Here is a 26,187-nt window from a genome sequence, read left to right on the forward strand (position 1 = left end):
TAAATTTAAAAAAACCTTCGTAACAGGAACTGCTCCAAAAACATCCAAACCATGACCCAATCAGAATTTTTTCGTTCCTGGATGTCGCTGGCTAAGCCAAACTTATTGCCCATCCCTAATTTCCCTTGAGAAGGTGGTGGTGAGCTGCTGCCTTGAACCGCTGTAGTATAAGTACATCCACAATGCTGTTAGGAAGTGAGTTCCAGGATTTTGACCCAGCAACGGGAAGGAGCAGTGCTATATTTCCAAAGTCAGGATGGTATGTGGCTTAGAGCAGAACTTGCTGTTGATGGTGTTCCCATGTGTTTGCTCCCTAGTGTCTTCCTAAGATCCAATAATCCCTGTAGAACAGTTACACCCTCTGTTTCTGGCTTAGCTTGAGCATTGGTTGATGCACATTCTCGTTTCTGAGTATCAGTCTGATCTTAGATCTAAAGTCTGATCTTCGATCATCTTGCACAGGCAACGGTGGCACAGTGGTTAGCACTGCTGCCTCAGCGTCAGGGACCCGGATACGATTCCCAGTTTGGGTCACTGTCTGTGTGGAGTCTGCACGTCCTCGGCATGGGTTTCCTCCGGGTGCTCCAGTTTCTTCCCACGGTCTGAAAGATGTGCTGGTTAAGTGCATTAAAATCATAGAAACCCTACAGTGCGGAAAGAGGCCATTTGGCCCATCGAGTCTGCACCGACCACAATCCCACCCAGGCCCTATCCCCATATCTCTACATATTTACCCGCTAATCCCTCTAACCTACGCATCTCAGGACACTAAGGGGCAATTTTAGCATGGCCAATCAACCTAACCCGCACATCTTTGGATTTAGCCATTGGCCATGCTAAATTCCCGAACAGGCGCCGGAGTGTGTTGACAAGGGGATTTTCACAGTAACTTCATTGCAGTGTTAATTGTGACCCGAATAAATAAACTTTAACTTTAAGTTCAGTGTTAATTGGCCTTGGCTGATCAGAGTTGGATCCATTGAATGTGCAATCCGTTCCTGATTATAGAGACTCTAAAGGTTATTTCTTTTCAGCAGCAAAACTGAGAGTGAGGTGACGTTTTTTGTCTTTTTGGAGTAGAAGGAGTACTTCAAATTAAACATATTCTTCCCTTTTGCTGGGAATATTCCATTTTCTACATTAAACTTGAGATTGAATATTACTAAAGAACTCAATGTACTGTAGCAGATGTAATGAGCACCAGAAAAATGTCTGTCCTTTGTGCAAATTAGTTGCTAAAATTTTATTTGCATTCAAGTAGCGCCGAATCTAAGAGCTTTTACTATAGATATGGCTGAGTGCACTTGTTGAAATATTTGGTTAGCATATCTACACCCATTGCTGTCGTCTACAGGATCTTCAGTGTTTACCTTAAACTAGCAAATATCTAGCAAATTCTATTTGATTTGCTGGGAAAGGTCGCTGAAATGCTTTGACATTAGGAAGTTTATTAGCGTGTGAAGTGCTTGGATATATGCCAACATTCGTACATTAGGGTCTTCCGATTCCTTTCCCTAGCTTTTCAAGATGAGGATATCCTCATGACTGCATCAAGCCCTGTACAAAAAGAGTAGTCTTAGTGTTAACTTAATCCCTTTTTTGTTTACTTCAGTACAAGGTCGGGGTGTTAAAGACTGGATCAGGGCCTCAGCTGAAGACATAACATTCCACCGGGAGGATTCAAAGGCTTCCCTGCTGGTCAGTCTGATTTTGTCTGTTACCAAATAATGTCGTTATTGTGACTCTTTTTCATTCATGGAGTTTGACTGTCACTGGCAAAGCCAGCATTTAGCGCCCATCCCTAATTGCCTGAGAGAAGTTGATGGTCATAAAGGTTTGCAGCATGGAAACAGGCTTTTCGGCCCAACTTATCAATGCCCCCCTTTTTTTAACAACTAAGCTAGTCTCAGTTGCCCACATTTGGCCCATATCCCTCTATACCCATCTTACCCATGTAACTGTCTAAACGTTTTTTCAGACAAAATTGTACCCGCTTCTACTACTACCTCTGGCAGCTTGTTCCAGACACTCACCACCCTCTGTGAAAAAAATACCCCTCTGGATCCTTTTGTATCTCTCCCCTCTCACCTTAAACCTATGCCCTCTCGTTTTAGGCTCCCCTACCTTTCGGAAAAGATATTGACTTGTTGATTTATGCCCCTCATTATTTTATAGACCTCTATAAGATCACCCCTCAGCCTCCTACGCTCCAGAGGAAAAAGTCCCTCCTTATAACTCAAACCATCAAGTCCCGGTAGCATCCTAGTAAATCTTTCTGCACTCTTTCTAGTTTGATAATATCCTTTCTATAATAGCGTAACCAGTACACAGTATTCCAAGTATGGCCATACCGATGTCTTGTACAACTTCAACAAAACGTCTCAACTCCTGTAATCAATGTTCTGTCCAATGAAACCAAGCATGCTGAATGCCTTCTTCACCACTCTGTCCACCTGTGACTCCACTTCCAAGGAGCTATGAACCTGTACCTCTAGATCTCTTTGTTCTGTAACTCTCCCCAACACCCTACCATTAACTGAGTAAGTCCTGCCCTGGCTCAATCTACCAAAATGCAACACCTCGCATTTATCTAAATTAAATCCATTTGCCATTCTTCAGCCCACAGGCCCAATTGATCAAGATCCCGCTGCAATCCTCGATAACCTCCTTCACTGTCCACTTGGTGAAATCATGGTGCACTGTGAACTGCCTCAGGCCACCTGAATTATAGCTTTTCATATTGATCATTTTTTTGGACAATTGAATACCTTGCTTTGAAGGGCAATTAAGAGTTGAGCACATTGCTGTGGGTCTGGGACTTGTAGAACCGTTCCTTCTCTATGAACGGTATGCTTTCTATAGCACACAAGAAACAATACTTTTCACTGTATGCTAATACATATGACAATAAATCAAATCAAACTATTTAGCAAGAAATCTTGAACAACAAATTATATTTAGATTTTCAAAAAGAAGCTTTTATTTATTATCTCCCAATGCCATCTCGGTTACACTTTTATCTGATTTTTGTATGATTTTTTGATTCCTTGCGTTAGAAGCTTGCACGCTTCTTTCTCTGCAGAATAAATGAACTCTATCCAATGTCAATTGGCCGACCCGGTATTTGTCATTCAGTTTTTGGATGATGCTTTGGTAAAGTTCATTTTCATTTATCTCCAGAGCGAATATAGCCGCATGTTTCCTCTCTGGAGAGCCCATTTGTTTTTGTTCGCTAGACAGCATTGTCATTTCTGGCAAAGAAACTGATTGTTGAGCAGCCAGTTGTTTACCTTGAAAATGAAACCACGCTTAAACATTTTTTCTCAGCAATGGATCACTGCAATGAAACATATTAATCAGTTACATGATTTGATTTGATTTATTATTGTCACATGTATTAGTATACAGTGAAAAGTATTGTTTCTTGCGCGCTATACAGACAGAGCATACCGTTCACAGAGAAGGAAATGAGAGAGTGCAGAATGTAGTGTTACAGTCATAGCTAGGGTGCAGAGAAAGATCAACTTAATACAAGATAGGTCCATTCAAAAGTCTGGCAGCAGCAGGGAAGAAGCTGTTCTTGAGTCGGTTGGTACGTGACCTCAGACTTTTGTATCTTTTTTCCGACGGAAGAAAGAAACACATGGAGCTTTACAGTAGCCACTTTGGGTTAATTGGTAAATTGTTTCTCGAATCTTTGCTAAGAGACTATGTTTTAAAAAAACGTATTTGCATTTTGAGGCAATATTATCTCAGACCAGGACAATGCTTCTGGACCTCAAAATTAAACCTGAATTCTCATTTTTTAATTTATTACTTGGATTTAATTAATTTCTGTGATGACTTGAAGAGTAAAGATGGCTAGATAATTTTCCAAACTATATTGCTGGGAAAAGAGACATGCTATCAATGTTTTTAGTCTTCTACTCATCAGGCCAGATCACCACATTAGCGATAGTATCGGGAACAACAATTTGAAGCATGGGAAGAGTGTGCTGATTTGTTGGCAAGACGACTGAGTGGTAGAAGCGTTGTCATGGAGAATGCAGCTGGAAACAATTAACTGCCAAGCTTTTGTTCAAATTCAAACCAAGCAGGTTGACTCTGGTTCAGGTATTGCCATGAGAAATGGACTAGGCAATGACTGACCCCAAGCTTTTGTTTAATTGTAAAAGGCGCAGAGCGTGGAGTGCAAAGGACAGGGCCCTGTGTGTGAATGTATGTGACTTTAGCTTGTGTAAGTGAACCACGCTGTGAGCCCGATTGATCTTAAATTGGTTTTCAGTGACATTCTTAACATAGGATTGTTTAGCAAGCGTTGTCAAAGCACAGTCACATTTAGTGTTGGAAACTGTGAGTTTTGCAGGCAGGGGCTGCTTGGGTAAGCACTGTGCCTTTTTCAACTTAACAGAAGTTTAGTTGACAGCCATTCCTTTGTTCATTCCCTGTGCCAATGCCTAGACCAATCAGAGTTGGCCCCATAGAATTTTACGGTGCAAAAGGAGGCCAATTGGCCCATCATGTCTGCACGGATCTCCAAATAAGCATAATGACTTACTACCATTCCCCTACCTTTTAACATAGAACATAGAAAGCCACAGCACAAACAGGCCCTTCGGCCCACAGGTTGCGCCGATCACATCCCCACCTCTAGGCCTATCTATAGCCCTCAATCCCATTAAATCCCATGTACTCATCCAGAAGTCTCTTAAAAGACCCCAACGAGTTTGCCTCCACCACCACCGACGTCAGCCGATTCCACTCACCCACCACCCTCTGAGTGAAAAACTTACCCCTGACATCTCCTCTGTACCTACCCCCCAGCACCTTAAACCTGTGTCCTCTCGTAGCAACCATTTCAGCCCTTGGAAATAGCCTCTGAGAGCCTACCCTATCCAGACCTCTCAACATCTTGTAAACCTCTATCAGGTCACCTCTCATCCTTCGTCTCTCCAGGGAGAAGAGACCAAGCTCCCTCAACCTATCCTCATAAGGCATGCCCCCCAATCCAGGCAACATCCTTGTAAATCTCCTCTGCACCCTTTCAATGGCTTCAACATCTTTCCTGTAATGAGGTGACCAGAACTGCACGCAGTACTCCAAGTGGGGTCTAACCAGGGTCCTATAAAGCTGCAGCATTATCTCCCGACTCCTAAACTCAATCCCTCGATTAATGAAGGCCAGTACGCCGTACGCCTTCTTGACCGCATCCTCCACCTGCGAGGCCGATTTAAGAGTCCTATGGACCCGGACCCCAAGGTCCTTCTGATCCTCTACACTGCTAAGAATGGTACCCTTCATATTATATTGCTGCTTCATCCCATTGGATCTGCCAAAATGGATCACCACACACTTATCCGGGTTGAAGTCCATCTGCCACTTCTCCGCCCAGTCTTGCATTCTATCTATGTCTCGCTGCAACTTCTGACATCCCTCCAAACTATCCACAACACCACCTACCTTGGTGTCGTCAGCAAACTTACCAACCCATCCCTCCACTTCCTCATCCAGGTCATTTATGAAAATGACAAACAGCAAGGGTCCCAGAACAGATCCCTGGGGCACTCCACTGGTCACTGACTGCCATGCAGAGAAAGACCCCTCCACAGCCACTCTCTGCCTTCTGCAGGCAAGCCAGTTCTGGATCCACAAGGCAACAGCCCCTTGGATCCCATGCCCTCTCACTTTCTCAAGAAGTCTTGCATGGGGGACCTTATCGAACGCCTTGCTGAAGTCCATATAGACCACATCCACCGCTCTTCCTTCGTCAATGTGTTTGGTCACATTTTCAAAGAACTCAACCAGGCTCGTAAGGCACGACCTGCCCTTGACAAAGCCGTGCTGACTACTTTTGATCATACTAAACTTCTCTAGATGATCATAAATCCTGTCTCTCAGGATCCTCTCCATCAACTTACCAACCACTGAGGTTAGACTCACCGGTCGGTAATTTCCCGGGCTGTCCCTGTTCCCTTTCTTGAATATAGGGACCACATCTGCAATCCTCCAATCCTCCGGAACCTCTCCCGTCTCCATCGACGATGCAAAGATCATCGCCAAAGGCTCCGCAATCTCCTCCCTCGCCTCCCACAGTAACCTGGGGTACATCCCATCCGGTCCCGGCGACTTACCAACCTTGATGCCATTCAACTTTACCCGTACCCCAACTCGGCCCGGATGGGGTACCCGGAAAAGCACTCAAATCCTGCTCGGACCAGCTGGCAGGGATATTCACAGACATCTTTAACCTCCCTTTGCATCAATCTGAGGTCCCTATCTGCGTCAAGAAGCCAACCATTTTCCCTGCTCCAAAGAAAAGCCAAGCAACGTGTCTTAATAATTATTGGCCGGTGGCTCTGACATCCATCATTGTGAAGTGCTTCAAAAGGTTATTCATGGCACGAATCAATTCCAGCCTCCCGGACTGCCTGGATCCATCACAGTTCGCCTATCTTCACAATAGGTCCACCGCAGATGCTATCTCCCTGACCCTGCACTCAACCCTGGAACACCTAGATAACAAAGACACCTGTGTCAGACTCTATTTATTGTCTACAGCTCAGCCTTCAACACCTGCAAAACTCATCTCCAAACTCCGTGGCCTGGGACTCGACGACTCCTTCTGAGACTGGATCATAGAATTCCTAACTCACAGACAGCAATCAGTAAGAATAGGCAAAAGCGCCTCCGCGATCATCCTCAACACCAGCTCCACAAGACTCTGTCCTCAGCCCCTTACTATACACCTTACACCTGTGTTGCCAAATTCTCCTCCAACTCGATTTTCAAGTTTGCTGATGACACCACCTTAGTGGGTCAGATCTCAAACAATGACAAGACGGAGTGCAGGAAAGAGATAGAGAATCTGGTGAACTGGTGCAGCGACAATAATCTCTCCCTCCAATGTCAGCAAAACAAAGGAGATAGTCATTGGCTTTAGTGGAGGACATGCCCCTGTCTACATCAATGGGGATGAAGCGGAAATGGTCGAGAGCTTCAAGTTTCTTGGTGTCCAGATCACCATCAATTTGTCCTGGTCCCCCCCCCATGCTGACACTATAATTAAGAAAGCCCACCAACGCCTCTACTTTCTCAGGAGGCTAAGGAAATTTGGCGTGTCTGCTACAACTCTCACCAACTTTTACAGATGCACCATAGAAAGCATTCTTTCTGGTTGTACCACAGCTTGGTATGGCTCCCGCTCTATCCAAGACCACAAGAAACTACAAAGGGTCGTGAATGAAGCCCAACGCATCAGGCAAGCCAACCTGCCATCCATTGACTCTGTCTACACTTGCCGCTGCCTTGGAAAAGCAGCCAGCAAAATCAAGGACCTCATGCACCCTGGACATACTCTCTTTCATCATCTTCCATCGGGAAAAAGATACAAAAATTTGAGGTTACATACCAACTGATGCAAGAGCAGCTCCCCTGCTGCCATCAGACTTTTGAATGGACCTACCTTGTGTTAAGTTGACCCTTTTCTACAGTCTAGCTATGACTGTAACACTACATTCTGCACTCTCTCCTTTCCTTCTCTATACAAAGAACAGTACAGCACAGGAAAAGGCCCTTCGGCTCACCAAGCCTGTGCCAATCACGTTGTCCTATCTAGATCAACAGCCTGGATCCCTCTATTCCCCACCTGTTCATTTGTCTATCCAGGTAAGTCTTAAATGTTGCTATTGTGTCTGCTTCAACCACCTCACTTGGCAGTGCATTCCAGGCCTCCTCCACCCTCTGCGTAAAAAAACTTACCCCACACATCTCTACTGAACCTTTCCCCCCTTATCTTGGACTTGTGCCCCCTTGTAATTGTCATTCCTGCCCTGGAAAAAAGCTTCCAACTGTTCACCTTATCCATACCCCTCAGAATTTTATAAATTTCTATCAGGTTGCCCCTCAGCCTCCGTCTTCCCAAGGAGAACAATCCCAGTATATTCAATGTCTCATAGGACTCATAGCTAATACTCTCCATACCAGGCAACATCCTGGTAAACCTTTTCTGTACTCCCTCCATAGCCTCCACATCTTTCTGGTAGTGCGGCGACCAGAATTGGACACAGTATTCCAAATGTGGCCTAACCAATGTTTTATATAACTAACATAATTTGCCAACTTTTATACTCGATGCCCCGTCCAATGAAGACAAGCGTGCCGTATGCTTTCTTCACCACCTTTTTCACCTGTGCTGCCACTTTTAAGGATCTGTGACCTGTGCTCCCAGATCTCTCTGTGTGTCTATGCTCCTGATGGTTCTGCCATTTATTTTATAGCTCCCACCTGAATTGGATCTACCAAAATGCAACACCTCGCATTTGTCTGGATTAAATTCCATCTGCCATTTCTCTAATGGTCAGCATTAGACTTTTAATTGGATTCAGACTTCACCATCTGCTATGGTGGAATTCAAGCCCAGGTTCCCAGAGCCTTACCCTGGGTCTCTGGATTTCTAGTCCAGTGACAATATCACTACGCCACTGCCTCCCCACGACTCCTTGCTGTTGCCTTTTAAGACCAAGATGAGCAGTAATCTTTGCTCTAAGGGTCATGGGTCTTTAGAACACTCCTTCTCAAAAGGTGGTAGACGCAGAGACTTTAAATATTTTGAATAAGTTCCTCCAGACTCAGATTTTGTAACTTGCAGTGTAACACACCTTTTACCCAACATAGTTCAGTCTTATACATGAGAACAAGGTTTTTAAGCAAAGTGTGCTGTGTGCAGTACCAGTATATTCAACATCTTATGAAAATACTTTTCTCTCTTTATAGGACCGTCTTGAAGACAAACACATTGCAACCAGCTGTCAAATGTAAGTGGATGAAATAATGATTTCAACAAATAACCCAGATCATAACACTCAATATGATTGAATTTTACATTTGAGGGAGAGAAGAGTGAGCCTAAGATTCATATTTTAAGCTTAAGTAAGGGCAATTATGAGGGAATGAAAGCAGACTTGGCTGAAGTGAACTGGCCAGTTAGGTTAAGGGATAGATCAATAGAGATGCAGGGTGGACATTTAAGGGGATATTCCAGAATACACAGAATGGATAGATTCTAATGAGAAAAATTCCAAAGGGAGGATCCACCATCCGTAGTTAACTTAAAAAATTAGTTGGTATCAAATTTAAAAAGCATGTAATTGCACGAAGGGGGATGGCAGGTCAGAAGATTGGACAGAATATAAAACACAGAAAAGAATGACTAAAAATTGATAAGGAAGGAAAATTTAAATACAAGAGAAAGCTAGCTAGAAATATAAAGACACGCGGTAAGAATTTCTATAGATATTTTAAAGTAAAGAAGAGTTAATAAAATCAGCATTGGTCCTGTAGAAAATGAGGCTGGGGAATTTACAAGGGGAAATAAGGAGATGACAGATGAATTGAACAAATATTTTGCATCAGTCTTCACTCTCGAGGATACAAAGAACATCCCAAAAGTAGCTGTAAATCAGGAAATTGGAAGGGATGGATGAACTCAAGAAAATTACAATCACCAGAGCAGTGATACTGAGTAAACTGTTGGAGCTACAGGCTGACAAATCTCCAGGCCCTGATTAATTTCATGCTCGGGTCTTAAAAGAAGTCCCGGTGAGATAGTTGATGCATTGCTTTTCATTTTCCAAAATTCCCTAGATTCAGGAAACATTCCATTAGAGTGGCAGATAGCTAATGTAAATTCATTTATTCAAAAAGGGAAGGAAACAGCAGGAAACTACATGACAATATCCACCAACCACCATAGAGGTAGTAGTAGAGGCGGGTACAATTTTGTCTTTTAAAAAGCGTTTAGACAGTTGCATGGGTACGATGCGTATAGAGGGATATGGGCCAAATGCAGGCAATTGGGACTAGCTTAGGGGTTTTTAAAAAAAAGGGCGGAATGGACAAGTTGGGCCGAAAGGCCTGTTTCCATGCTGTAAACGTCTATGACTCTCTAATAGATTTGACATCTGTTGTAGGGAAAATGTTAAAAGCTATTACTAAAGATGTTCTAGCAGGGCACTTAGAAAAAATATCAAGGTAATCAGACAGAGCCAACATGGTTTTGTGAAAGGGAAATCATGTTCAGCCAATTTATTGGAGTTCTTTGAAGAAGTAACGTGCTGTGGATAAAGGGGAACCCGTGGACCTGCTGTACTTGGATTTCCTGAAGGCATTTGATAAGATACTACTTCATGGTGTAGGAGTAATGTATTGGCAAGAATAGAAGATTGGCTAGCCAGAGTAGACATAATTGGGTCTTTTTCTGGTTGGCAAGAAATAATGAGTGGTGTGCCACAGGGATCAGTTCTGGGGCCTTGACTATTTACAATTTGTTATACTCTCTCTGCTTGAAGAACTGAAATTAAAAATGTTAAAATTTTCAGATCAAAGTTATGGTTTAATTGGTGAAGCATCTATTCAAAAGGCTAGTTCAGACAGAAGTATTTGCTCCATTATTTAGCTGCTGCAATAACAAAATCTAATTTCCATAGAATAGGACATGTTCTTTGTGTAAAGAAGAATGTCAGTTGTTACAGCATATAAGGCTAATCTGTTCAATGGTATAAATTTACGACGGTGGAAAGTAATGACGCAACTCGTTAATGTGTTGTATCAAATGTACTCATCAAAATTATTAAAACTTCAGTATGAGTGTCACATGGATTTAGATTTTTAGCAAAACTACTTGAATAGATAACATGTTTCCACATGTTTACTTAATCAATTAAAATTAAATTGGTTTCAATATTGTTGGCCAGAAATAAACTTTATTCTGTGTATTTCAGGGCTACCGGTGAAGATGCCTTAAATGGTAAGTCTTAAATCCAATCTGAAATGTAAGTAATGTCACTTGTTTTCCAAAATTTGTTGCATTTTAAGAATGTATGATCAATCATAATACTTTGTTGCAAGGCTGCGAGCTTTAGCTTTTGACTTTCTCCTTTTTTTATGCTTTGATTATGGCACAACAATCTTGTTTTAATGTCCAAGCTACTTTGTACTTGTGCCCCACATTCTAATGAATACTAAATTGGTTGATGCTGAGAGCTCAAGTTGATTTATACAAGGGAAACAGTGTATTTTATTAATATTCAGAATCTGGCATAAACTTCTGAGACCTAATTCCAATAAGCCTTTTACAACTAAGCACCTTACAATTTGTTTTCTGCTCTATAAGTGAACGTGCCTTACTTTAAAGGCATAATTGCATTCCTTCTCTTTTTAAGTGAATTTTGGAACATGTCCTTTACAAATACTTTAATCCTTTTCTTTCATTAACTTTGTTTTAATATTGCAGTGCTCTTTCTACACAACTGACTTGCCCCATACAGGCAAAACATCAACAACTCATTTCAAGCAGGTCATTCTGCATATCTTAGTTGTTTGGGAAATAATCGTTCTACCCTCATTATGTGCATAGTGTGTCAAAAATCTGCCTCGGGTGTTGAGCAACACTTGAAGTATTTATACAAGACCAGCTATCTGCAGAAGTTACCTTTACAACAAAACTATCACTCGTGCTCAAAGAACACAGCAGAGATCTTGCTTATAGTCACAAGTGCAATAATATTTAACACCAGTAACCTGCTGCTTCATTATTCCACAGAAATTGCAGGTTATTCTGGTATCATTATGTAAATGTGTTTACAATGTCTATATTCAAACACCAAATGATATGTAAGATTCAAAATAATGTGCATTATTAAAAATAAGGTAAATGATTTTCATGCAGTCTTCATATTCTGGCGTGTGTTCCAAGCCCCTCTGTTTTATTAAAGTCTAGTGTAGCAGTTCCTTATTTGTATATGTTTTAATGTTTTTAATCTCCATCTGTTTCAGCACAACACTTTTACAATACTCATCAATCTCATGGAAGGCACAAGAAAATGGGGGGTGAGATCTACTGATATTTCTCTCTCCGCTTTTTGTACCAAATAGTGAACTAAAACGCGCTGCCCATTTGCTTTGGCAACTAAGCAAAGTTTTTGAAGAGTTGCATTCTTCAGGGACAACTATAATCTTGTTCCTATAGTTGTGGAAAGAAAACGTTTCTTCTGTCACAAGAATCCAGTTATCATAGAACCTACAGTGCAGAAGGAGGCCATTCGGCCCATTGAGTCTGCACCGACCACAATCCCATCCAGGCCCCATCCCCATAACCCCATGCATTTTATCCTAGCTAGTCCCCCTGACACTAAGGGGCATTTTAGCATGGCCAATCCACCTAACCTGCACATCTTTAATTGAAAAGGATTAAATCATATTTTTCTTTTTCCACCCCTTAGTGATTGGGTCTCCTTTCAAGCCTGTACTGGATGTAAATTATTACTATTCAGGTCAGTATTACAGAAATGTAAACATATTTAGTGATAAATGTCTCAATGAATTGACTAATTGAGATTTGTGTATCTTTATTTTTAACAGCTGTTGAGAGGAATAATTTGATGAGGCTTTCTCAGAGCATTCCGTTTACTCCTCTCCCAAACCGAGGTGAGTGGAATTAGGATTGAAACTAGACAGAACTGATCAATTTTGACCAGTGCAATACATTCCAGCTCACACATCCTTTGTTCTACATTCAACATCATCTGCTGAGTTTATACAAACTTAAATTACTCCCTGGGGAACCCACTGTGATCTACACGCAAAATATCAACATCTTGAAGACAACATCTGTAGTCTTAGACATTTGCCTAAAAATAAATTCATCCTTAAATGTTTTCCACAATGTTGGTTTACTACTACTGTCTCAATTCTCATTTTCAATTTATTTTCTCACATATCTATCAGATGGCAATGCACTGTCGCAAGTCAATTATTTTTGTCTATTTGTAATATTTTTGCACACTGCAATGGAGAGGTTGCATACAGATTAGCTCCTTGTTGAACTGTATCACCAATGGCTAGAACATGCACGAGCAGATAGTGGCAATTTGCTGTTTTGTTTTTCTTTTCCTGCCTGCGTGAATTACCTTAACTGTTTTTGTCTTTGCGCCCAATGATGTAGATAAACTTTAGTCATTATGTGGGAAATGGTAGATATGAACCCCCTAATTTTACAGTTCAAGGTGGAGCAACAACAGATCTCCAAAATAAAGCTGTACTGTACAGTGTACTTTTAACAGCTATTAATTCCAGTATTGTTTGCTTTAGATTATGCTGATAAGAGATTTTTTTCCTGAAAGACTATTCCAGTCAACCCACTCAGCAGGTCTGTTTCGGAACAGAAAGGCATCATGTCCTCCTGGCAACCTCCACCCTTAATCAAAAATATTAGATTTTATTCATTATACGACCAAGATTTGCCTTTTTTAAAGAGAACGCAACAATTGGTTTTATGTTCATTGTCTAAATACAGCACAGGTTGTAGAAACATATCAACGTCAACCTTGACTCGGTTGTAATATTGCCATTTCTGAGGATGTTATGGATTTTTGACACACTCCTGAAAGTTGAGCCCAAAATAAATCTCCATCTCTCATTCCTTTGCCAGTCACTGATTAGAAATAAGTATCGCCCATTTAAAACTGACTCTTTTTTCACTCGAGGGATAAGTGTCTTTGGATCTCTCACCCTGGAAAGGCATTAGAAGCAGAGTCTTTGAATATTGTTAAGGCAAATGTGAATAAATTCTTAATAAGCAAGGGTGGTAGGTTATTGGGGTTGACAGGGTGCAGGTTTGAGGTTACTATCAAATCAGCTATGATCTTACTAAATGTTGGAGTAGGCTTGAGGGGCCGAATGGCCATATTTGTATAAATCTGTGTCCACTGATTACTGACATGAAAAGATTTCTCCCCCCTTACTCTAATCAAAACCCTTCACGATTTTGAACATCTTAATTATATCTCCCCTTACAATCACTGTCCAAGTAACTGATGTCCACCATCTTTGGAATTCTAGTAAAACTCCTCCGCATCTAGAATTGGACACACTTTTAAAAATTATACCAATTGGTTTATACTGTGTTTCTTCATTCTTCCTATTAAAATCCATCATTTCATGTATCTCAAAGTGCCCCTGCTGTGTGTCTGCCTGTTTGAGTATTCTGCCTTTTCAATGCATGTGGTGATATCATTATAAAATTTTTACAATTCCTGTCAAAGTGTGAAGAGGCCAAGATGAGCAACTATTTAACTTTTGGAGTAAATGATTTAATTTAAGATGTTTTATGGGAAATATTTCTTTATAAAGTGCTTTATTTATTCCTGGTTACCAAAGCATATGAGGATGAATTTGTGTTGCTTGCTGGGTGAACTGATTGAGACATTCGCAGTCGGGGCAATATATATCTTTCCATGTTATGGAAATCAACATTTTATTTAAGTACAAGTCAAAGGAATTCTCAGCAGAAATTGTGAAGTGTGGTGAGTATAGTGAAAGTGTGTGTAAAGAATGTGTGGCTAATCTGCAATGTGTAAAAATCTTTCCTTCACCAGTGGTGTGCAAACTTAGTTTAGAACACCATCTACTGGAAATGGATTGCATGTCCAATTTTGTGGGTGATATCTGTTTGAATTATATATCCCACTTCATACAATGCAGAAAAATGGCAGTGAATTTGCAACAAGTAAAACCTTTTGTTAAAAATATAGGTGAAGAACATAGGCCTAAAATGCAGTATATGAAGATCATTTAATTGACAGCAGTAGGAATAAATAAGTAATTTTCAGTTGAATAGGCTGTTGCTAGTGGAGTGATGGTGGGGAGGATGGATGATGAGAAAAGAGTATAACATTATCCAAATTTACTGATAATATGAAGCTAGGTGGGAAAGTTGTTAGGACCCTGGCTACAATGGGGTATATCAGATTTAGTGAGTGGCTCGGAAGGTTACAAGTTGAGTATTGTTCAAGGAAATGTGAAATTATCGACTTTGGTAGGAAAAATAGAAGAGGGGAGGGGGGGTTGCAATGCAACACAGGTTAATGGGATTAATTCCTGGATATGAGGCTCCCTTATATGAGGAGAAACCGAGTAGAATGGAGTGTCTGAAATATAGTTCCTACACCCATCAGTCAGTATTTGCAAATCTGAACCTGCACCTTCTGGGGGTGGGGGGAGGTTAGCAGGTTAAAAAAGTGGGGTTAATTTGGCGGGGGGGGGGGGGGGGGGGTAGGGCCTGGGTGGGATTGTAGTTGGTGCAGACTCAATGGGCCAATTGCAGGTAATTCCTATATGATTCTCCTCCTAGCATTGTATTTTTTTTTAAATCAGAACTGCAGCCTTATAACCACTGCATCATATTCCCAGCAGGGTAATTCTGTATTATTTCTAATAGTCCTCTTGTGCATCTTGTTTCTTTTTTTTTTTAAGTATTACATCTTGTTTCCAAATCCTGTGCTGAATTAGTTCAAATTTCTCCCACTGTACTAGTTAGCCTGTATAAAGATAGTGGTCCCAGATCTGTTCAGGTTAAACCCACCCATCCTTAATAAGTCCCATCTCCCAGAGAACAGATTGCAATGTCTATCTTGAGAATCTGAAGCTCTTTCACTGGAACCATGTCTGTGGCTACACATTAACTTACTATTACCTGTTTCGTCGACTTGAATTAGATTTTAAGGCAGGAAGAGAATTGAGGGTTATGGGGATAGGCTGGGAAAGCGGAGGTGACGTTTATCAGCCATGCTCTTTTTGAATGACAAGGCACATTACACGGCCTACATGCTCTACTACTGCTTCTGATTCTTATTGTTCTTAAATATTAAGGCTAGAAATAATAGGAGCAAGAGAGCAAAGATTAGGCTAATGCCAACCTTGAATTTAAAAGCTAGCAAGTTTCTGGAAGGAATGCAGGGAACATTCAGATTTGGGATCCTTAGGAAAACATGTATTTTAGTTCGAGACTGCAAGTGCTTGTAAAACTCAGCAGGACTGGCAGCATCTGTGGAGAGACCGCGTTAGGTGTTGCAAATAAAATGTGACTCTTCGGAAGTTCCATAGCAGAGTCGTTTTGGACTCTGAAGCATTAACTCTGTTACTCTGCTCAGGCCGCCTGAGTTTTTCTGGCACTTTGTTTTTATTTCAGATCTCCAGCATCTGTAATATTTTGTTTTTATCTTGCTGAGAATTTCTGTTGATTTCAACACAGAAATAATGATCTGGAGTTGTTTTTGAAGTGTCGTATATTTGCAGTTTAGAAGGAACACATGAAGTAAGTGCATGCAAACGACATAACATAAAATTAAGATACAACTACAAAAAGTTGATGACCTGTTCCCCTGTTGTTTCATTGTGGACCTGTTTTGAACTTTCTCACACTTTGTTTCTCTCATGTTGAAGGTGAACCTGTGACTATATATAGGCTAGAGGAGAGCTCACCAATCAGTCTCAACAATAGCATGTCTTCCTGGTCACAGCAAGGGCGATGTGCCAAAATTGAGTTCTTAAGCAAAGAAGAAATGGGAGGTGGCTTGCGACGAGCATTGAAAGTGGAATGCACGTGGTCTGAGTTTGATATTCTGAAACCAGGTCAGCTGTATATTGTGAAATCTTTCCTTCCTGAAGTTGTAAACACATGGAAGAGAATCTACAAGGAAGATACCGTGTTGCATCTGTGTTTGAAGGTAAATGCTCATTCTTCTTCAAGGTATATAATTGTTTTCTTCACACCAAAATACTCAGTTCTTCAGGAAGTTGGTGGTAGCTCTCAACATTTAAACTTTGTAGTAGTGCTGCTGATTTTTCCTTCTGATTTTATCATACTCCTTGCAGTAATTAAGATTTAAAATCCAGTGACTGTTAACTCACAGAAAGTATAGCTGGCTCAATTCTTCAATTAAAAATTCAACTTTTGGTCTATTTTATAATTGAAATTTTTCATTTGGGGAGCGGTTGCAGATCTCAGTTTGTTTGAAAATATTTTTTTGAAGAAGTGCACAAAAAATCCTGGCGTTGTATGCGTTTAGTGTTTCATTCCGGTATTTACTGTGCCCAGCTGGCTGGTGAAATTTTCACAGCATACATGAAAATTTAATAGAGAACAGTTATATTTTCTGTTCATTTTAGATTTTGGCACTGGAAAATGCACTCAACTAAAATGTGTTTTTGATAATGTGCAAGTCTGGCATACTGATCAGGGATTTCAGTGCTGGGAAATGTTAGTATCATGTCAAATATTCACGGGTCAGGCATAACCTACAAAGCAAAGCTCTTTGCATTTAGCCGCGACCCTGGTCTCACAAGGTGATCTTTCCTTTTCCCTGTTGGTTTGGGGTAGGGTGGCTAGTTAGTGCCATTTAGGGTGGGGTGGCTGGTTGGTGCCGTTTGGGGCAGTTTTGTGTAGCCCACTGGGAGCTGGACTGAGTTTTGATTATCGCCACTATCACAAGATGGTTGTGTTTAAAAATCATTTTGAAATTGAAACTTAAAAATCGAGGATGTAACTAGTAGAGTTGACCAGGGAGAACCAGTGGATGCGGTTTATTTAGACTTTCAGAAGGGTTTCACAAGGACTCACACAGCAGATTACTGTGTGAAGTTAAAGCACGTGGGATTGCGGGTAATGTCTTGAGATGGATAGAAAGCTGGTTAGCAGATAAGAAGCAAAGAGTTGGCATAAATGGGTCTTTTTCTGTTTTGGCAGGCAGTGACTGGTGCAGTACTGCAGGGATCAGTGCTCGGGACCCAACTGTTCATGTTATATATTAATGATTTGGACAAGGGAACTAAATGTATTATCTCCAAATTTGCAGATGATACAAAGTTTGGGTGGGAGGGTGAGCTGTGAGGAGGATGCAGAGATGCTTCAGCATGATTTGGACAGGCTGAGTGTGTGGCATCTGCATGGAAGATGCAGTATAATGTGGATAAACACAGTAAGATGTCTCACAACACCAGGTTTTAAAGTCCAACAGGTTTATTTGGTAGCACGAGCTTTCGGAGCACTGCTCCATCAGGTGAGTTCAGAGCAGCACTCCGAAAGCTCATGATACCGAATAAACCTATTGGACTTTAACCTGGTGTTGTGAGACTTCTTACTGCGCCTACCGCAGTCCAACACCGGCATCTCCACAATGTGGATAAATGTGAGGTTATCAACTTTGGTAACAAAAATAGGAAGACAGATTATTATTTGAATTGGTGTAAATTGAGAGAGGTGGATACTCAGTGAGATCTTGGTGTCCTCTTGCATCAATTGCTGAAAGTAAGCGTGCAGGTACAGCAGGCAGTAAAGAAGGCAAATGGTATGTTGGCCTTCATAGCGAGATGATTTGAGTATAGAGATAGGGATATTTTGGTGCAATTGCATAGCGCGTTGGTGAGGCCACACCTGGAGTACTGTGTGCAGTTTTGTATCTGAGGAACGATGGTCTTGCTATAGAGGGAGTACAGCGAAGGTTTACCAGGCTGATTCCTGGGATGACAGGACTGTCATAAGCGGAGAGATTGAATCAGTTGGGGTTATATTCATTGGAGTTTAGAAGAGTGAGAGGAGATCTCATAAAAACTTATGAAATTCTAACGGGATTAGACAGGATGGAATCAGAAAGAATGTTCCTGTTGGTGGGGAAGTCCAGAACTCGGGGTCATAGTTTGAGGATAAGGGGTAAACCTTATAGAACTGAGGTAAGGAGAAATTTCTTCACCCAGAGGGTGGTGAATGTGTGGAATTCACTCCCACAGAAAGTAGTTGAGGTCAAAATATTGAGAGATTTCAAGGAGGATTTAGATATAGCTTTTGGGGCGATAGGGATCAAGGGATATGGGAGAGGTGGGGGAGGCAGGATCAGGGTATTGAATTCGATGATCAGCCATGATAATGAATGGTGGAGCAGGCTCGAAGGGCCGAATGGCTTACTCCTTTTCTATGTATGTTTGAAGAGGACAAAGACTTTTTAATCTGATCAGTTGTGTGCTATAGGCGTGATGAGGAGCATGCTGGTTACACTTTGAATTTGGAGTGCATTTTCACAAGCTCATAAGATATAGGAGTAGAATTAGGCCATTCAACCCATCAAGTCTGCTCTGTCATTCGATCATGGCTGATATGCTCCTCATCCCCATTTTCCTGCCTGCTCCCCCATAACCCTTCAACCCGTTGCCAATTAATCTGTCTAACTCCTCAAACTTACTCTGTCCCAGCATCCACTTGGGTAGGGAATTCCACAGATTCACAATCCTTTGGGAGAAGTAGTTTCTCCTCAACTCTGTTTTAAATTTGCTACCTCTTATCCTAAGACTATGACCCCTCATTATCTGAAATTTTGGTCATGCAATGTTAGGTGTCGCAACCAATGGAAAACTGCCAAACTTAGCGCAACCTACATAATACTATGTGTTTGCCCTTTTAAGATGACATCAACCAGAATTCATTAGTTTCAGGTGCTGTGTGTTTGAGGGTCCAATTTGAGCACAAAGATCTGTTGCATTTTGGACAGGTGTATTGTTGATGCAGAAGGGATGCTTGTGGTTCTAAAAGTTCCTGTTTGACCAGTGCAACTCTGTTCCTAGGTGAACACATGAATTAGGAGCAGGAGTAGGCCATTTGGCTCCTTGAGCCTGCTCTGGCATTCGATAAGGTCATGGCTCATCTGATTGTAATCTCAACTCCAGACTATGTTGGATTGTAAATGTCAAAGGATGCAAATAATTGCAAATGAATGTCAATGTAAGCAAATAATTGGAAAATAACCTAACAACTAGTTTAGGATTTCAGAGGAAGCCCTGTCACATCAGAGTCAGGTGGCCATGTTCAAGCTTCACTCCTGGAGCTTTCTAGGCTGACGTTTCAGAGCAGTCTTTCAGATGTGACATTAAAACAAGGCCCAGGCTGCCTCTGAATTTAAAAGATCCTACGGCACTCTTTGAAATAGAGTTAGGTGTCCTGGCCAATATTTATCCTTCAATCAGTATCACCAAAACACATTATCTGATGATTTATCTCATTGCTGAGATAGACAGACTTCTAATCAGTAAGGGAATCGAGGGCTATGGACTAAGGCTGGAAAGTGGAGTTGAGGATCATCATATCAGATCAGTCATGATCTCATTGAATGGCAGAGCAGATGTGATGGGCCAAATGATCTACCGCTGCTACTACATCTTATGGTCTTATGCTGTTTGTGACATCTTGCTGTGCACAGGTTAAGTGCCATGTCTGACTGCATTGCAACACTGGCTACATATCAAAAATAACTTAATTATGAAATGTTTGGGATGTCTTGAGATTGTGATAGACCCATAAGTTATTTCACTTCAATGAATCTGGACCCTGTTAACCTCCACCATCGCTGGGATAGGAGAATGGCTAACAAATTATTCAAGATAACAACACTCAATGCTGAAAATACTCCAGTCTGGCAGCATCTGTAGAGAAAAACTGACTTAAAATCCCATCAAGGGCCATTTGGAAATTAGATTTATCTAATTGAAATGATATGTTTTATTTAAAATTGTTTTCTTGAATAGAGTCACTATAGTAATGTTGTAACTCCGGGGAAAAGCTTTATTGCTGGTATGTGCTTGTGTGAACTGGGAAAAAAAACTACCTCTTCCCTACCACATCTCCTTGGGGTAGCACTATGGCACAGTGGTTAGCACTGCTGCTTCACAGCACCACGGACCTGGGTTCGATTCTGGCCTTGCATGATTGTGTGGAGTTTGCATGTTCTTTGTGTCTATGGGTTTCCTCTGGGTGCTCTGGTTTCCTCCCACAGTCCAAAGATACAGTCAAATGTTCTTCCTTTGTTTAAGAAGGGTAGTAAAAATAGTAATTACAGGCCGGTGAGCCTTACAGCAGTGGTAGGGAAATTATTGTAGAGGATTCTTCGAGACAGGATTTATTCCCACTTGGAAATAAGTGGACGTATTAGTGAGAGGCAACATGGTTTTGAGAAGGGGAGGTCGTGTCTCACGAACTTGATCGAGTTTTTCGAGGAAGTGACAAAGATGATTGATGAGGATAGGGCAGTGGATGTTGTCCACATGGACTTCAGTAAGGCCTTTGACAAGGTCCCTCATGGCAGACTGGTGCAGAAGGTGAAGTCGCATGGGATCAGAGGTGAGCTGGCAAGGTGAATACAAAACTGGCACGGTCAAAGAAGTCAGAGGGTAGCAGTGGAAGGGTGCGTTTCTGAATGGAGGACTGAGACAAGTGGCGTTCCTCAGGGATCAGTGCTGGGACCTTTGCTGTTTGTAATATATATAAATGATTTGGAGGAAAATGTAACTGGATTGATTAGTAAGTTTGCGGACAACACAAAGGTTGATGGATTTGTGGATAGCAATGAGGCCCATCAGAGGATACAGCAGGATATAGATCAGTTGGAGACTTGGGCGGAGAGATGGCAGATGGAGTTTAATCCAGACAAATAGGAAGGACAAACCAAGGTAGAACATACAAGGTAAATGGTAGGACACTGAAGAGTGCAGTAGAACAGAGGGATCTGGGAATACAGATACATAATTCCCTAAAAGTGGCGTCACGGGTAGATAGGGTCGTAAAGAGTGCTTTTGGTACATTGGCCTTTATAAATCAAAGTATTGAGAATAAGAGTTGGAATGTTATGGTGAGGTTGTATAAGACATTGGTGAGGCTGAATTTAGAGTATTGTGTGCAGTTTTGGTCACCTAATTACAGGAAGGATATTAATACGGTTGAAAGAGTGCAGCGAAGGTTTACAAGGATGTTGCCGGGACTTGAGAAACGGAGTTACAGAGAAAGGTTGAATAAGTTAGGACTTTATTCCCTGGAGCGGAGAAGAATGAGGGGAGATTTGATAGAGGTGTATAAAATTATGATGGGTATAGTTAGAGTGAATGCAAGCAGGCTTTTTCCACTGAGGCTAGAGGAGAAAAAAACTAGAGGACATGGGTTAAGGGTGAAGGGGGAAAAGTTTAAAGGGAATATTAGCGGGGGGCGGGGGGGGGGGGGCTTCTTCACACAGAGAGTGGTGGGAGTGTGGAATGAGCTGCCAGATGAAGTGGTGAATGCGGGGTCACTTTTAACATTTAAGAAAAACTTGGACAGGTACATGGATGAGAGGGGTATGAAGGGATATGGTCCAGGTGCAGGTCAGTGGGACTAGGCAGAAAAATGGTTCAGCACAGCCAAGAAGGGCCAAAAGGCCTGTTTCTGTGCTGTAATGTTCTATGGTTCTATGGTAATGCATTTTGGAAGGTCTAATACAGATAGGAGATATACAGTAAATGGCAGAACCTTTTAGAGTATTGATAGGCAGAGGGATCTGGGTGTACAGGTACACGGTCACTGAAAGTGGCAAAGTAGGTAGAGAAGGTAATCAAGAAGGCATACGGCATGCTTGCCTTCATCGACCGGGGTATTGAGTTCAAAAATGGGCAAGTCATATTGCAGCTTTATAGAACCTTAGTTAAGCCGCACTTGGAATATAGTGTTCAATTCTGGTCGCCACATTACCAGAATGATGTTGAGGCTTTGGGGAGGGTACAGAAAAGATTTACCAGGATGTTGCCTGGTATGGAGGGCATTAGCTTTGAAGAGAGGTTGGAGAAACTTGGTTTGGTCTCACTGGAACGACGGAGGTTGAGGGGAGACCTGATAGAAGTCTACAAGATTATGAGAGGCATGGACAGAGTGGATAGTCAGAAGCTTTTTCCCAGGGTGGAAGAGTCGATTACTAGGGGGTACATGTTTAAAGTGCGAGGGGCAAGGTTTAAAGCAGATGTACGAGGCAGATTTTTTATGCAGAGTAGTGGGTGCCTGGAACTCGTTGCCAGGGGAGGTAGTGGAAGCAAATACGGTAGTGACTTTTAAGGGGCGTCTTGACAAGTACATGAATGGGATGGGAATAGGGTAGGGGGTTTTAGTTAAGTCGGGCAGCATGGTCGGTGCAGGCTTGGAGGGCCAAAGGGCCTGTTCCTGTGCTGTAATTTTCTTCTTTGATATGCAGCTTAGGTGGATTGGCCATGCTGAATTGTCCCTTAGTGTCCAAAGATGCATAGGTTAGGAGGATTAATGGGGTAAATGCATAGGGTTATGGGGATAGGGTGGATGGTGGGCCTGGGTAAGATGCTCTGTTAGAGAGTCGGTGTAGTCTCGATGAGCTGAATGGCTTCTTTCTGCAATGTAGGGATTCTATCACCCTGCACCCAGCTTCCCCAAGCCCTGGAAGTTCCTGCATGCTATTGGCAATGTGATAGAGTAGCATTACATCACATTGCCAAATAAACTACAATCAAAAATAGAGTGATAAAGAACTTAAAATCATAGAAATAATAGAAACATAGAAACCCTACAGTACAGAAAGAGGCCATTTGGCCCATCGAGTCTGCACCGACCACAATCCCACCCAGGCCCTACCCCCATATCCCTACATATTTTACCCACTAATCCCTCTAACCTACACATCTCAGGACACTAAGGGGCAATTTAATCATGGCCAATCAACCTAACCCACACATCTTTGGAATGTGGGAGGAAACCGGAGCACCCGGAGGAAACCCACGCAGACACAAGGAGAATGTGCAAACTCCGCACAGACAGTGACCCAAGCCGGGAATCGAACCCAGGTCCCTGGAGCTATGAAGCAGCAGTGCTAGCCACTGTGCTACCATGCTGCCCTACTTGCCATACTATTTTAAATAAACACTTGATATGGTAAAGTGTTGCTCTGTATTGCTTAATTTAAGTGAAAAGTTAATCTAATTATTTAAGTCTGGGATGGGATTGTACATTTAAAGGTGTTTGGTTGAAATTGTGCAGAGTTACTGCTTGGTCTTAACATGAAGCATTAAAGCGCATCAAGGTAGATAAATCCCCAGGACCTGATGAAGTGTATCCCAGGGCATTGTAGGAGGTGAGGGGGGAAGTTGCGGGTCCCCTAGCAGAGATATTTGAATCATCAATAGTCGCAGGTGAAGTGTCCGAATATTGGAGGGTGGCAAATGTTGAGCCTTTGTTTAAGAAGGGCTGCAGGGAAAAGTCTGGCCGATGAGTCTGGCATCTGTAGTGGGTAAGTTGCGAGAAGGTAAAAACTGGATAAAAGCAAATTACTGCGGATGCTGGAACATGAAACCAAAAGAGAAAATGCTGGAAATTCTCAACATGTCTGGCAGCATCTGTAAGTACAGAAAAGAGCTGATGTTTTGAGTCCAGATGGTCCTTTGTCAAAGCTGGGTCATGTGGACTCGAAACATCAGCTCTTTTCTCTCCTTACAGATGCTGCCAGATCTGCTGAAATTTTCCAGCATTTTCTCTCTAAATTGTTAGAAAGTATTCTGAGAGACAGGATCTACAAGCATTTAGAGAGGCAAGGACTGATTAGGGACAGTCAGCATGGCTTTGTGAGTGGAAAATCATGTCTCACAAATTTGATTGAGGTTTTTGAAGGGGTAACCAAGAAGGTAGATGAGGGCAGTGCAGTTGATGTTGTCTACATGGACTTTAGCAAGGCCTTTGATGAGGTACAGCGTGGTAGGTTGTTGCATAAGGTTAAATCTCATGGGATCCAGTGTGAGGTCGCTGAATGGACACAAAATTGGCTTGATGATAGAAGACAGAGGGTGGTTGTAGAGGGCCGTTTTTCAAACTGGAGGCCTGTGACCAGCAGTGTGCCTCAGGGATCAGTGCTGGGTCCACTGTTATTTGTCATTTATATTAATGATTTGGATGAGAATTTAGCAGGCGTGGTTAGTAAGTTTGCAGATGACACCAAGATTGGTGGCACAGTGGATAGTGAAGAAAGTTATCTAGGATTGCAACAGGATCTTGATCAATTGGGCCAATGGGCTGATGAATGACAGGTGGAGGTTAATTTAGATAAATGCAAGGTGATGCATTTTGGTAGATCAAACCAGGACTTAGTTAATGGTAGGGCGTTGGGGAGAGTTATAGAACAAAGAGACCTAGGAGTACAGGTTCATAGCTCCTTCAAAGTGGAGTCACAGATGGCCAGGGGGGTGAAGAAGGCATTCAGCATGCTTGGTTTCATTGGTCAGAACATTGAATGCAGGAGTTGGGACGTCTTGTTGAAATTGTTCAAGACGTTGGTACGGCCACATTTGGAATACTGTGTACAGTCCTATTATAGAAATGAGATTATTAAACTAGAAAGAGCGCAGAAAAGATTTACTGGGACTTAATGGTTTGAATTATAAAGAGAGCCTGACTAGACTGGGACTTCTTTCCCTGGAATGTAGAAGGCTTAGGGGTGATATTATAGAGGTCTATAAAATAATGAGGGGCATGGATAAGGTAGATAATATTTTCCCAAAGGTAGGGGAGTCTAAAACTAGAGGTATAGGTTTAAGGTGAGAGGGGAGGAGGGATAATTTTTTTCACACACAGGGTGGTGAGTGTCTGGAACGAGCTGCTAGAGGCGGGTACAATTTTGTCTTTTAAAAAGCATTTAGACAGTTACATGGATAAAATTGGTATAGAGGGATATGGACCAAATGCAGATAATTGGCGCTAGCTTAATGGTAAAAACTGGGCGGCATGGACAAGTTGGGCCGAAGGGCCTGTTTCCATGCTGGAAACCTCTCTGACTCTATACAATTTTTATTTTTTAGCTGTGACTGGGATTTAAGCCGTTTATTGAAATGTCAGTTGTAGAACTGCAAAAGTCGCTGCTTGATTGTTATCTTGATGTGGAGATGCCGGCGTTGGACTGGGGTAAACACAGTAAGAAGTTTAACAACACCAGGTTAAAGTCCAACAGGTTTATTTGGTAGCAAAAGCCACACAAGCTTTCGAGGCTCTGAGCCCCTTCTTCAGGTGAGTGGGAATTCTGTTCACAAACAGAACTTATAAGACACAGACTCAATTTACATGAATAATGGTTGGAATGCGAATACTTACAACTAATCCAGTCTTTAAGAAACAAAACAATGGGAGTGGAGAGAGCATCAAGACAGGCTAAAAAGATGTGTATTGTCTCCAGACAAGACAGCCAGTGAAACTCTGCAGGTCCACGCAACTGTGGGAGTTACAAATAGTGTGACATAAATTCTGATTCTAGGATCGCATGATAAAGACTCAGGAGGAAAAAAGCAGAAATATTTATGTGAAATAGTGTGACATAAACCCAATATCCCGGTTGAGGCCGTCCTTGTGTGTGCGGAACCTGGCTATCAGTTTCTGCTCCGCGACTCTGCGCTGTCGTGTGTCGCGAAGGCCGCCTTGGAGAACGCTTACCCGAATATCAGAGGCCGAATGCCCGCACGGGCATTCGGCCTCTGATATTCGGGTAAGCGTTCTCCAAGGCGGCC

General features: G+C 42.0%; 1 protein-coding gene across 2 annotated transcripts in view; it reads left to right on the forward strand.

The window, feature by feature from the left end:
* trpm7 (transient receptor potential cation channel, subfamily M, member 7) overlaps positions 1-26,187 on the forward strand; it is a 161,971-nt gene that overhangs the window by 115,990 nt on the left and 19,794 nt on the right. For both annotated transcript variants that reach the window (XM_078241110.1, XM_078241111.1), the window contains exons 29-35: positions 1,613-1,698; positions 8,773-8,813; positions 10,779-10,804; positions 11,833-11,886; positions 12,279-12,329; positions 12,418-12,483; positions 16,279-16,562. In XM_078241110.1, the coding sequence (XP_078097236.1) occupies positions 1,613-1,698; positions 8,773-8,813; positions 10,779-10,804; positions 11,833-11,886; positions 12,279-12,329; positions 12,418-12,483; positions 16,279-16,562 (608 nt within the window). The remainder of the gene's footprint in view (positions 1-1,612; positions 1,699-8,772; positions 8,814-10,778; positions 10,805-11,832; positions 11,887-12,278; positions 12,330-12,417; positions 12,484-16,278; positions 16,563-26,187) is intronic.

The sequence above is a fragment of the Mustelus asterias genome, chromosome 24, assembly GCF_964213995.1.
Source record: "Mustelus asterias chromosome 24, sMusAst1.hap1.1, whole genome shotgun sequence".
NCBI lineage: Eukaryota > Metazoa > Chordata > Chondrichthyes > Carcharhiniformes > Triakidae > Mustelus > Mustelus asterias.